General features: G+C 38.9%; 1 protein-coding gene and 1 pseudogene across 1 annotated transcript; both read left to right on the forward strand.

Annotated features, from left to right (window-relative positions):
• Window positions 1-5,143: 5,143 nt before the first annotated feature.
• LOC124999473 lies at window positions 5,144-6,330 on the forward strand (annotated as a pseudogene).
• A 2,940-nt stretch (window positions 6,331-9,270) lies between these two features.
• Window positions 9,271-10,281, forward strand: LOC124999475 (trace amine-associated receptor 1-like). The gene has a single exon (XM_047574388.1). The coding sequence runs from the start codon at window positions 9,271-9,273 to the stop codon at window positions 10,279-10,281; it is 1,011 nt and encodes a 336-aa protein (XP_047430344.1).
• The last annotated feature ends 3,267 nt before the right edge of the window (window positions 10,282-13,548 follow it).

Consider the following 13,548-nt stretch of genomic DNA (forward strand, 5'->3'; position numbering starts at 1 on the left):
CCTTGTCTGGGGGCCTTCTGCAGCATCTGGGCCATGGCAACTTGCTGATGGACCCATGAATTCTAAAAGAAAATGTGAGGACATCTGTCCGTGAGTTGAATTTGAAGAGAGCCTGGGTCATGAAGCAAGGCAACAACCCCAAGGACACAAGTCACTCAACAAGAAAACAGAAGAAGCCATCAGCAGGGAGTGTGTTTAGAGGTAATCCAGACCTGAGTACCTGGGTCTACATCTGTATCACAAACTGGTTGGTTAACAAAGACTCAGTATACAAAAAAGGTCAGAGCCCTCTCTATATCCTCAGGAGACTAAAGTCGATGTAGAAGGCAGGCTGTCTGATCCTGACCTTCATCCTATAGAAATGTATGGAAGGGTCTGAAGCAAGCAGTTCATGTAAGGAAACCGACCAACATCTCAGAACTGAAACAGTTCTGGACTGAGAAATTGGCGTAAATTCCTGCTCATGTGATTCACAGTAGACACTAAAGTGCAAATGATGCACAAGTATAATTTTTGTGTTTCATTTCTATGTTTGGATTTCTCTACTTTCAGGACTTTTATGAAAATCTGCTTTACAGTCACTTTTATGCAGAAGTGTAGAAATTTCTGAAGAGCACAAAAACTCTTAACCTTCACTGTATATGGTCTCTGGTCAACTGTTCAGGAAGAAATTATGATTTAAAACAGAATTATTATATATCAAAATTACTAACTATTGAGGCCATTTTGTATCACTACGTGGGAGATCAAAAAGCAGTGACAAACGTTTTAAGTGATCAGTAATAAATAACCTGTTACAGTTAGTTAACACAAGTTTTGTCATTAGCTACTTACTCCAATAAGACTGAGTAAGGTAGATCTTATTAAAATTCATCAATTATCAAGTTGTTTTTGTTTGTTTCTTCTCATTACCTATACTTAATTATTAACTAGTGGTTTGTGTCCCTTAATGAAAAGTTTTATCCCAAATCCCCAAACGTTTTATATTCAAGTTTTGTCTTTCTGGCTTCTGAGTTGTCCTTCAACACAGCATATCTGGGAAATGTTCCCTATACATTAGGCATAGTTTATAATAACAAATATGTGTTGTTATTACATGTTGATATTATATATCAAAGCAATAAAGATGTATTCTAAATGCTATGTTGGTTGTATATTTAATAGTCTGTGGTAGAGTTAACAGATTATCTGAAAGATCACAGATTTCTGTGTGTTTACGTTCTTTGCAGTCACACAACATCATTAGTGTGGATCATTTTGCTGCTCAGAATATATTCCCACGATAGCACAGAAGGATGTTATCATGTTTCTTGTTTATTTCCTGTACACTATTAAATTGGACTCTATGGGTGTATTGTGTCATTGTTCACCTCATTAAGTGGCCATGAATTTGTTTTGTCTTATTAGCTTTGTTATTGCTAGAAAACAAGAAGGCCCCAGGTTGAATAGGTGAGATGATCTGGGCATGAAGAGTTTGTGTGTGTGTGAGTGCTGTGCGGCACGAGGGTGACATGGGTATCTCAGGGACCAGCAACCATAACATGTGTTCACACCTATAATTGAAGACGGTTGCATCACCATCATTATCCAACCTGAGACGTAATTAGAAAAAGCAAACATTTGCAACAACACACATTAAACTTTTGATTTTGAGTTGATAGTGCTTTGTATCTTATATGATACAATTTATTGAAACAAAATAATTCATGGGTGAAATTCTGTTCAGAAAAGTAAAAATGAATCTACTTTACCTCAGGTTAGTGTTCACTCTCTGGGCACAACAAATATCTGCAGAAAATGGCGTGGCAATAAATGATTGTGAAGAAACTATTGGATCCATTGACAAACCAGCACAGCAATATGTCATATGGCCGTTTGTCAAAACTATAATCTGGATAGGCTATGAAGATAAAGTGACCTTCTGCATTACTGTCACTGTCATTGAGACAATCTGACTAGAGTAACACATTGCATTTCTAGCTTTTACTTTTATGAACATGCAGTGAAGAAAGAAATACAGTATCAACCAGAAATCTATGGTTTAATATATATCTTAATATCTTAACAATTACATTGTACTCTAAATGCTGACATCGCTTACTTCTACTCAAAGGAAAGCACTGTATTTTTCGCATAACAGAAGTCCTATCATCCATCGCAGAGTTACCTTGTGGTAGCCAAGCAGGAACTCAAGCTAAATAAAATCCGAAATAATCTGTGATCTGGTGTACATTCCTCATACTGTTGCAGGTCATTCGTCATTCATCTGTGGGATGTGATCCCTACTTGGATAAGAGGCAAAATGTGCAGATCCATTTGCCTTGTTTCAGCTGAAGCACTTGGATGAGAGGCGAAATGTCTTTAAGGAACCCTACCAGTTCAGCTGAGAACTTTCACAGACATTGACATGACATGACATGACATATGTTGTACAATACTCAATGCCATAGTGTGTTGAACAACTTTATTAAATCATCAGGATCATGACTCTGGTGAAAGCCACACCTGATACATGTAGGCCTCTTAAAGTTGTTCCATACATTTCAAGTGATCTTTCTGCATGTATAGTCGTGCTAGAGAACATTTTTTTCAGCCAGCAAGAAACATTCATATTAATGATTCCAACAGAAAAAGAATTGCTTTGGATCCTTTGTGAGTCCTGAGCTTGGTGGTTACCTTCCAGTTTCTTAATTGCAGGTTGTAGGCAAAAAAAATTCAGACATAATATGATAGCAGTACTTGACTGTAGGACCTTGCAGATTTCCTGTTTGTGGTATGCTGTTGGGCAAGCAAGAAAAAACAGCCTAGTAATAGGCAACAAATGACCTCTGACCCACATACTACCCCAGCATGTGGTGCACAAAATAACCTGGGCTTTGGCAATGCTCTGAATGTGGACATGATAGTTTAATTTTTATAGCCACATTTTCTGCACCGCAGCCAGGTTACTCCAAATATTTAGTAAAAACTAATGATTACAGAAATACTATAGGAACAGGCTTGCATTGTATCCATGCTCTGTGGTTATTCCACAACTGCACATTAACTGCCGGGGCATAAGAAGAACCTAACACAACCCTCAGTTCTAGTACACCAGTGGCATCCCTGTAGAACGTTTTGTTTTTTTCACCGCAGATCCACAGAAGATGGGGTGGCCGTCTCCTACATTTGGACCAATGTACGAGGAACTGGTCTTGCAACTATCCCTATCCCTGCCAATACAGTCTGAAACATCACATGAATCACTGGCTTAATTATTAGCTGACATTATGCAAACTATCAAATTAGACAGCAGGTCATCAAACAGCCAACATGTCCATCTGCATATGCTTGAATTGTGGCACTTCTGTCCAGCCACTGTTAGTGGCAGAAAGCAACTGAACAAGAAAGCTCTGATGTAGCTGCAAAACAACTGACAATCTACCTTGGTCAGGGGACTGAAGCACAACTCAGCAGCAGACCAACTGCTTCTGGCATCCTTTCTCAGTATGTAGGATGTCAAGCTGTTACAATACAAGTTGCCATATAGGGATATGCCAATGTCATATTTTGCAGTATTTAAATAGCAAACTTGGTATTTTTTTATGACAGTTGGTGGACAAAATGCTGTGTACAATGAGAACTGAATCAGAATAAGAATCAGTTCTATTGACCAAGTATGTGTGCACATACAAGGAATTTGACTCTGGTTCCTTTGCTCTCTTGTACAAAAACATAAAACTTAAGTAATCGCAGAAAACAGCATAAAAAACAAAACTGTTAACATAAACTCTACTAACACATAAAGACACAGCAAATATATACAACATGTTTGTACAGTGAGTATGTACAATTTATGCAGTCTTACTGATCATGTGAATGGTCTCATCCTGTGGCGACAGAGCGACAGTTTAACCGAACGACTGTTTTTGTGCCAGGTGGCTTTATTTTGGCATACAGTGCTATGTAGCTCCAGCCTGAGGGGAACAGTCTGAACAGATCCAGGGTGTGAGGTGTGTGACCCTAGACAGATGCTGAATGGAAGGAAGGTCAGTGCCAATAATCTCTGCTGTTTGTGCCTGTCGTGTCTGGTGGCAGATCCACACCAGACCTTGATGGATGAGACTACTTTTTTGTAGATGATGATCAGAAGATGATCAGCAGTTCCTGGGGCAGATCGCACTCACTGAGGTGAGTGCGATCTGCCCAGAGATCAGTCGCTCAAAGGATTTCATGACCACAGAGGTCAGGCCGATTGGTCTGTAGTCATTCAATCCTGTGATGGGGGACTTCTTGGGGACAGGTGATGATGGTGAAACATTTGAGATAGAACTGGACATCACACATAGAGCCAGATCTGGATGAAGGTGGGGGCCAGCTGGTCAGAACAGACTTCAAGCAAGACGGAGACACTCCATCAGGTCCTGAAGCCTTCCCGATTCTTTGTCTCTGAAAGAGCTGGCAGATATCCTGTTAACATATCCTCAGTGCAAGCAGAGGGTCAAATAGGGGGGTGGTTTGGGGTGCAGATGGGCCTTGTGTGATGGAGAGGGTGGATTTAAGCCAAATTTAAGTCAAAGTGAATTAAAAAAAGACACATTAAACAGATAATAATAAAAAAGCTGCATCCTATTCATGTCAAATGTAGTTGGTCTAGTATTTACAGTGAATGATACTTTAGTTTCCTGACCAAAGAACTAGACCGACAGTAGTTCTTGATGGCCTGACTTCATAAGAGCATTCTAACTAAAAGTTACTTTCTGTCACCGTTAGAGGTTTGATAGAAGTTGAGCTTGTTCAACTAATAATTTTAATGAAAGTTGCGGATATCACAAGGTGTTGTTCTCCTTAAGTTTGTCCAAAGGTCTGACTGGTTGTCAATTCTTCAGTACAGGAATTATTTAACTGAGAAAGTGGAAAGGGATTATAAACTTGCATTAAATAAACTTATTTTACCATGCTGGTCAATGAGTCATTTGTATGTTGTTGTATTGCTGTTAAGTAAGTAAGTAAGGAAGTAAGTAAGTAAGTAAGTAGTTCAGTTTAGTTGAATTAGCTTAAGTTAGTTAATTTTAGTTACTTTTTAGTAGGTACTTCTTAGTTTTTAGTTGAGTTTTGTGGATAGCCATGATTACTTATGGTAATAATACTTATGGTAATACTTATGGTAATAAGGCAGGGGTTGAAAAGGATTAAAGTCCATAGCTTCTGTTTAGTGACACAGGAAAATGTTGAGGTTGTTAAGCAGACAATATTAAATGGGCTAAAAGTTACAACATTCTCATTTTTCATTGTTCAGCGATGTCTAATTTGATGTTGTGATTGGACATGTTCTTTATTTTACTTTTTCATCTGATTAATTGAGGAATTGTTTGAGGCTGGAATATGGAATCTGTCAACAGGAGTACTTTTAGCGATGTACATCCTTGCTATGAAATAGACAATTTTTCATATGTACTAGCAACCACACCTAATCTGCAGTGTGTTTTACTATACATTTTCCTTGGTTTGTTAGCTGTCATAACAATATGCGGAAACCTCCTTGTAATAACCTCTGTCATTTATTTCAAACACCTGCACACTCCGACGAACTCTCTCATCCTCTCTCTAGCTGTGACTGACCTGCTTGTTGGGATTACAGTCTTTCCTTTCAGCATGGCGTTCTCTCTCAGCTCATGTTTGTATCACGAAGATCTCTTTTGCCAAATACGAGGCAGCTTTGATATATCACTGAGCGCCTGTTCTATTCTGAATCTATGTTGCATTGCTGTTGACAGATATTACGCAGTGTGTCAGCCTCTGACTTACAGAACTAAAATAAATGGTCGTGTTGCTATGACCATGACCTCACATGCTGGGGCATTTCTGCTCTAACTGGAATTGGTATAATAAGTGTAGGATTAAACCATAAAACATGTGAAGAAAACTGCTCTATGGGTGTTATGTTATCAAGCACTTTGGGGCCTACATTTTCATTTTACCTACCAGCAATTGTAATGCTGTGTATCTACCTGAAGAAGAGAGAGACAGGCACGCAGCATCCAGAACACAACAAAGTCTGGAGCAACTGTCGGTAAGATGGAGAGGAAGGCCACCAAAACATTGGCTATTGTTATGGGAGTTTTTCTGATATGTTGGACTCCACTTTTTCTTTGCATCACGTTTGTTCCCTTTAGTCATGATCCAGTACCAGTTCCTGTGATTGAAACACTTAACTGGGTCACCCTGGCAAATTCAACGTTGAACCCATTTATTTATGCCTTCTTTTACAGCTGGTTCAGATCAGCTTTCAGAATGATAATTTTTGGTAAGATATTTCAGGGTGATTTCATGAATTCAAACCTGTCTTGATTATGTGCTTGGCTTTCGATGTTAATGATCATCACACTACAATAATAATGCATATTGTACTGATACTTGCATGCATTCGTTTTGATTTTTCCTCTTTAAAAAGTGATGGAACTCATTTAAACAAAACAGATAACTGTTTAGTATAACAGTAACTATATAAGAATGGTAACTATGAGAAACAAAATTTTAGGATTTAGATTTGTGATTTTCATGTGCAAAATTGTATTCATTCTTTAAATTGTAATTCCATTTCCTCTAGATAAACCAGTTTTAAAACAATTTCAGTAATTTCAGAAAATCATTATTAATTTCTTAACAGATACCACAGAAAGAATGCATTAACAATGTGGATAGAAAACATGTTTGTAATTGAGCATAAGATGTGCGGGAGGAGGTCTATCAACAAAGATCACTTGTGGCATGTGTGAATACAGAAGGTAATTGTTGGAAGAATTCAACACGAGTGAGTTGGCATGCTGATGAAGTTGACAAGTCATTATGATGGACATGCCTTGCTCCTCCTCCTAAACACTCTATCCAGGTGCTACCCCCCACCCAATAAAGTCTGTAGTTTTCACTTTATCAGAGCTTTGCAGTTCCCTGATGGCTGGCCTTGAGAGAGACTTGGGATTTCTAGTGCAACTTCACCTACTGCCAAGAAGCATAAAGAAGGGAAAAGGGTACAAAGTGGCTAAAACTCCAGAAAGATTTGTAGTACACAGCAAATTGAGAAGAGTTGAATTCTTGGTGTTAAACTAGACATACACTAGTAGAGTTAATTATACTCTGGGTAGAGTTAATCCATTACAATTAACTCTCAGTCAATAAATAGTTGTTGTTAAAACCAAGTGTAAAAAGGAAGTGTTACTAAATCAAACCTCTAGGTGTAAATGTTTAAATATTAACTCCGAACTTCTTACTCTAAACTCTGATCCTGTATGTAACACCTCAAGTGTTAAATACACTACTCTTCGGGCACCCAAAGTCATTTAGCAGCGGGGATCCACGGAAACTTTACTTGTCACGCTGCTACTGACCACCCGAACACCTGCTTAATGAGCTAGAGGTTAGCATGCATGCCTGGCCTCACTGTAACATAGAAAGTGAGTAATGGCAGTAAACAGTACGTTTGGCTTGACGTTTTGTCTGAGTGAGACGAGTCATGCACTTTGTAACCATAGATATAAAACGTGATAAGATGATGCACACTACATAAAAGTGTTAAAAAATTAACGCTGGTTGGTGTTAGGCAGTGTGTTAAATTTAACTACAAGAAGAGTTAAATTTACACTAACTTAGTGTAAAGGTACCAACACTCAAAAAAGTGTTAAATTAACACTCTGACGTGTGGACCCATAGAGACACTTTAAAAGTGTTAAGATCAACTCTTACAGTGTTAATTTGGGTATGCTGATTTTACTGTGTATATGAAGCAACTTTATTGTCAATCCAGTGAATTTTGGCATGTTCCCTATAGGCAATGGGCAAAGCTGATCCGTATAATTGATAGTAGTATACGCATAGCTGTAGTTTTGATCATCTCATAGCCTAGAGACTAAAAAATTACAAAAACAAATTCAAATTTTTTCAAGTGGGGCCATTTTACGGAAAAGTGTTAGGGCCGAAGAAAGACGTAGTTTTCTTTTTCATCATGCACTTTGGGAAAAGGTCGGAATTTTGTGAAAAAAGTCTAAAATAGAAAGTAGACCTTTAAACCAGCAGTACCATATGTGTATGGTACTGCTGATACTCCGCAGAAAAGTATTAGGGCTTAATAAATAATTAATACTAAGAATTTAAATTTGTATTGTGATTACTTTCCTGAGCCTTGGAGTTAACATCCCTCCCTCAGCCGACAAGGCAATAGTGTGTGTCTCTCAAATATCGTTAAAGCACTTTATGCTCTCATGGGGTGATTTTTCAGACATCGATGTGAAATTTATCGCAAAAGTGCAACAGAAACACTTTGTTTGCAATTTCCTGTTACTGCATTTGATGCATGTGGTCATGACCGGTTCATTTGAAGTGCATCGTCTTTGTAGTGAAGTCTCACGTGACAATAATTTAAGGGATATCACGAGACTTTACTAGAGTTACGGCTCATTTGCAAAGCATGGAAACACATACTAAGCACAATTATACTTTATCAATATTTCAGAAAAATCACTATTATTTTGTGAAAAACTATAATGAAAATGCAGCTAATGACATAATTAAGCCACCAGTAGATTTTAGATGAGGTGACCTAAACACAATCATAAAAGTTTGCACAGGGAGTAGGTTGAGGTGGAGAGATGGGAGAGATTTCCCTTCTCAAAAAACTTTCCAAAGTTATTTCAATCAAGATTTCAAGATTTTTCCCCAGACCTAGCCAAGTGGTTTCAACCTAAACCTCACCAAACATACAAATGTATTTACAATATATATACACTCCAGTGCAGAGTGTAGAGACGACTGTCTCTACTGTGATTTTACAGTAGTTACATGCACCACTTCATGGGACATGTAACTATCACAGAAACAGTATGCTGTGTTCAGCATAGCAGGACAGAACTAGAAAACTAGAAAATCTGATATGAAAAAATGTGTTCATGTAGCATTTATGTTCATAACTTGAACATGAAACCAGTCTTAACTAGTTTAAACTAGTCTAAAAAGTCCACACATACATGCGGTGCATCATTGGTCAGTTTTGACCATTCTTCATCAGTTCATGAAAACCGATGCAGTTTGTCATCCCTAACTGAGCAGTGCTATGTTAATTAGATAGAGTTGAATACGTATTATGGTTCTGCTCAGTGATTCATGTGAACAAGAACACCCAGTGTTCACATATGGGCAGTCCTTAGCAGGTAGATGGTGGTGTAATAAATATGAAAGAACTGAGGGTTTTATTCTAATTCTATGAGGAATGCTGTTGAACGGTACTAGATCAATAACATGGAACCAGAAGCTACTGTCAACAGGACTAACGTTGTGACTGACATACATCTCTGTTATGAGACAGATAACTACAGTTATGTAGTGACCACAAGTCCTTCCATCGTATGTATATTATTATATGTTTTTCTTGTATTGTTGTGTGTTTTTACGATATGTGGAAACCTCCTTGTTACAATCTCCATCATTTACTTCAAACAGCTTCACACTCCTACTAACTCTCTCATCCTCTCTCTAGCTGTGACTGACCTGCTCGTTGGGATTATAGTCTTTCCTTTCAGCATGGTGTTCTCTCTCAGCTCATGTCTGCATTATGAGGGGTTATTTTGCAAAGTACGGAGTGGCTTTGATATATCACTAGGCACGTGTTCTATTCTGAATCTATGTTGTATTTCTGTTGACAGATATTATGCAGTGTGTCAGCCTCTGACATATCAAACTAAAATCACTCATCATGTTGTTGTGATCATGATTGTGATGAGCTGGGGCCTTTCTGCTTTAATTGGAACTGGGATCATAATTTCTATCTTAAACAGTGAAAACCGTGAAGAAAGGTATTTTATTAATGTTCTTATGGCAAACACTGTTGGACCCACCATATTTTCATTTTACCTGCCAGTGATCATATTGCTTTGTATCTATCTGAAGATTTTCCTTGTTGCACAGAGACAGGCACGCAGCATCCAGAACACGACAAAGTCTGGAGCAACTGTCAGTAAGATGGAGAGGAAGGCCACCAAAACACTGGCTATCGTTATGGGAGTTTTTCTTTTATGCTGGAGTCCTTTCTTTTTTTTCATCACCTTTCTCCCCTTTACTAGTAATCCAGTACCAGTTCCTGTGATTGAAACACTAAACTGGCTTACACTGTCAAATTCAATGTTAAATCCCTTTATTTATGCCTTCTTCTACAGCTGGTTCAGATCAGCGTTCAGAATGATAATTTCTGGAAAAATATTTCAAAGTGATTTGGCTAATGCAAACTTGCACAGACCTACAGTTTGTGAATGAAAGTAGAAGAAATGCCTCTATTTATATAGTTTCCACAGTTCATTCGAATGTATCTATGACCTAAGATTAATATATATAGATACTGACATTTAGCCATGCTACAAACTGGCGTTTTAAAAATATACTTGTATTACATGCTGAGCGTTTACATAACTACACAGAGTAAGATAAATTTCATAAAAAGTAGCTTTACACTATCTTTATACATGGACATTTCTAAAAGTTGTGTAAAACTTTTATGGAATATTTATCAAACACTTCAACACTTGTTACCTTTGAAACTTTATCCATTGCACAGGTTCATAATCCTTACCCTTATAAGATTTGTTGTTATATACTGTAGACTGAAATTAAAAAGGTTATATATACTAAAGTAATATAGATTTGATCTACTGTATGCTGTCAAGTGAGTTGAGACCTTGGACAAACAGCTCCCTGAAGCAGAGGCACTGTGTGGGGATTGGGCTTGAGTTTAACCAAATAAAAAAACTGATTTGTGCACCACTCATCCAGGTTTTGGATAGTCCAGCAGACAACTGCTTTCCATTTAATGCTAGAAATTATTCTGACCTTTCCCCATAAAAACTCAGTCCATTTAAGTATGCTTTCTGTTAAAACTGGTCCAGATAGCCTTTTGAATGAATATTTCTGGAAAAAATATGTCAAGGTGACTAAATTGCTCTGAGACAGAAGCAACAGGAAATGTGAACAGTGTAACTGAAAGCTGAAAAAGTGAATATATTTCTGTCGTATACTTTTATGAACTGCTACTTTCTTCAGTCAATGTCCATACAAAGTTAGTGGTATTATTTTTATGTTAATATTTTAAGCACATTGTGGTAGAAATAAGATTTTAACACTAAACATTTTGGAGACTTTATCCTGCAAGCTCACCAATACAAAGCTGTATAATGTCCAACTGAAATAATGTGTGAGAAGAGAAGGTTAGTGTGTTGATGACTTTGACAAGTCCTCACTACTACACTACTGCAACCAGTATGAACAAGCCATCCTTCACCTCCTGCACACTCTCACAACAACCAAGGCATGTGCCACGTGTCTGTTGGGTAAACTTCAGGAAAACACTGGGTGGACACAAATGGAAATCAAACCGGATAAATCCTGCAGCATCTCCATTGTCAAAGGCCAGCTCACCAATAAGAGTTTTTTTTTTTTATAAATAATGAACCAATACCAGTCTCTGAAATGCCCATGAAAAGTCTCGGGTGCTGGTACACTGCAGAACTCAAGAACTCCAAACAGCTGGAGCAACTCAGGCAGGACACAATTAGTGTCACAACTAAAGCAGTCGGGCTTACCCAGGTGCTTCAGCAACATAGGACTCTATGGGAAATGAGATCTTTCCCTGCCAAAATCAAGCCTTGTGGAAGAGTTTATATGCACCAAAGCAAGGTGAGAAATAATGCTCAAAGAGTCCATAGATTGCTTGGTGAGAGACATTGAGTTAACACTCAAAAGTGGAACCCAACCTCAGTAGTTGGAGAGGCAAAGGCTGCCTTCCAACACGGAGACATCATGGGACAAGTACAACATGGCACAGGGGGCTTGGGCCTGGGATCAGTAACACCTACTTGGCTGAAGACTGCGCCAACTTAACGCTGGAAGATGTGCACTGACAGGAGGAAGCAGCCAGATGCGCCAGGGCAGTCTCCCAAGCTCAGCAAGGCAGTTGGATGAGGTGGGAATTTGTGGAACAGCAGAAAATCAAATGGAGTGACCTAAGGAATATGGAGCCAAACAGGCTAAGTTTCATTGTCAGAGCTAGCTACAACATACTGCCCTCACCAGTGAATTTACACCTCTGGCTTGGAGAGAACCAAGCCTGTCACCTCTGTGCACTCCCAGGAACCCTGAAACACATCTTTGTGGGGTACAAGACCACCTTGACGAAGGGGAGATATACCTGGGGCCACAAACGGGTACTGAGGTGCCTGGCCTCAGCGCTGGAGGACAAAAGAACCTTAGTCAATGCCATCCCCCCAAATATGCAGCCTACTTTCCCACACTTCACATCCTTTGTCCATGGAGGAGAAAAAGCAGAAATTAAGTCCCTGTACCCTCCTGCATGCCTGTTGACATTAGCCACAGACTGGGAAATGCATGTCAACCAACATCAGAGACTCACTTTTCTGCCTGAGATCACACAGAACAGCTTGCGCCATAACTTTGTCCTCTTGTCCAACTCCTGCCGCCATGTCCTCATTGTGAAGCTCACAGTCCTGTGAGGCTTTTGAAAGCTGGGATATGCTGATCTAACAGCTGAGGCAGAGGGACGAAGATGGAAGGTTAAGGTGTGTCCGGTGGAAGTGTGTTGTAGGGGATTTGTGGGAAGGGCAACCACAAGGCTTCTCAAGGAGGTTGCCATTAGAGGACAGGCTCAGTGAAAGGTTGTTAAAGATCTCACCACCACCGCTGAATCTAGCAGGGATTGTAATACCTAGTCCTTTAAATTAACCCAGGTTGTACCTTGCACATAAACCTAATAGAATATTTTCAGTTTGGGAGAGCTTTATGTGTCTTGGGATGATATGATGCAAATCAGTTGGGACGTTAGCATCTGATCAGCAGTCAGTGTATGTACGGTGTCTTTATGTCTGTTTTAAAGCTTCAGGATTAATTAATTTGAAAATAAAACTATGGAGTATGAAAAATGTGTGCTCTGTATTTGTCAGTTTTAATGGGTATCCTCCCAATCAGTACAGGTTCCATATGATTTCCCTTCCATCTTAAGAAGGTGTTGATGACAGCCAATCAGTCTTTCTAATATGGTGAGCTCTTTTTCAAATTCAGTGCAGAACCAGCATGCAGAACCAGAGGCTGGTTCTGCACTGCCAGCCCCTGGATGGCAGTATGGTTCCATAGTAGAAACTTATGATTAAAATACTAAGTCTAACTTTACTAAATTTGGAGTTACGAAAACAAACAAAACTGTAAATTGACACAAATCATGTGCTAAGTATAGATTAACATTGTAATTTTAGTTACAAGTGTACATTTCATAGTTTAGTCAGAGAGAGAGATATTGCAGTTCTGAATTATTGTGAATTAATGTGCTTAAAAGCTTGTTTTATGGCTTTGTTTTATGGTCAGAAATCTGCAAAGGAAACAACAACGGTCCTGTCCATTATGGGCTGTCCGAGTGACCCCTCCTGGTGGGTCAGGGGAGAGATAAAATGTTCTCTTACACTGTCAATGACCAGCACATCCCTATGCACTTCAAGTCCAGTAACAGAAACTTGCTCACTT

Source organism: Mugil cephalus, chromosome 21, assembly GCF_022458985.1.
Source record: "Mugil cephalus isolate CIBA_MC_2020 chromosome 21, CIBA_Mcephalus_1.1, whole genome shotgun sequence".
Lineage (NCBI taxonomy): Eukaryota > Metazoa > Chordata > Actinopteri > Mugiliformes > Mugilidae > Mugil > Mugil cephalus.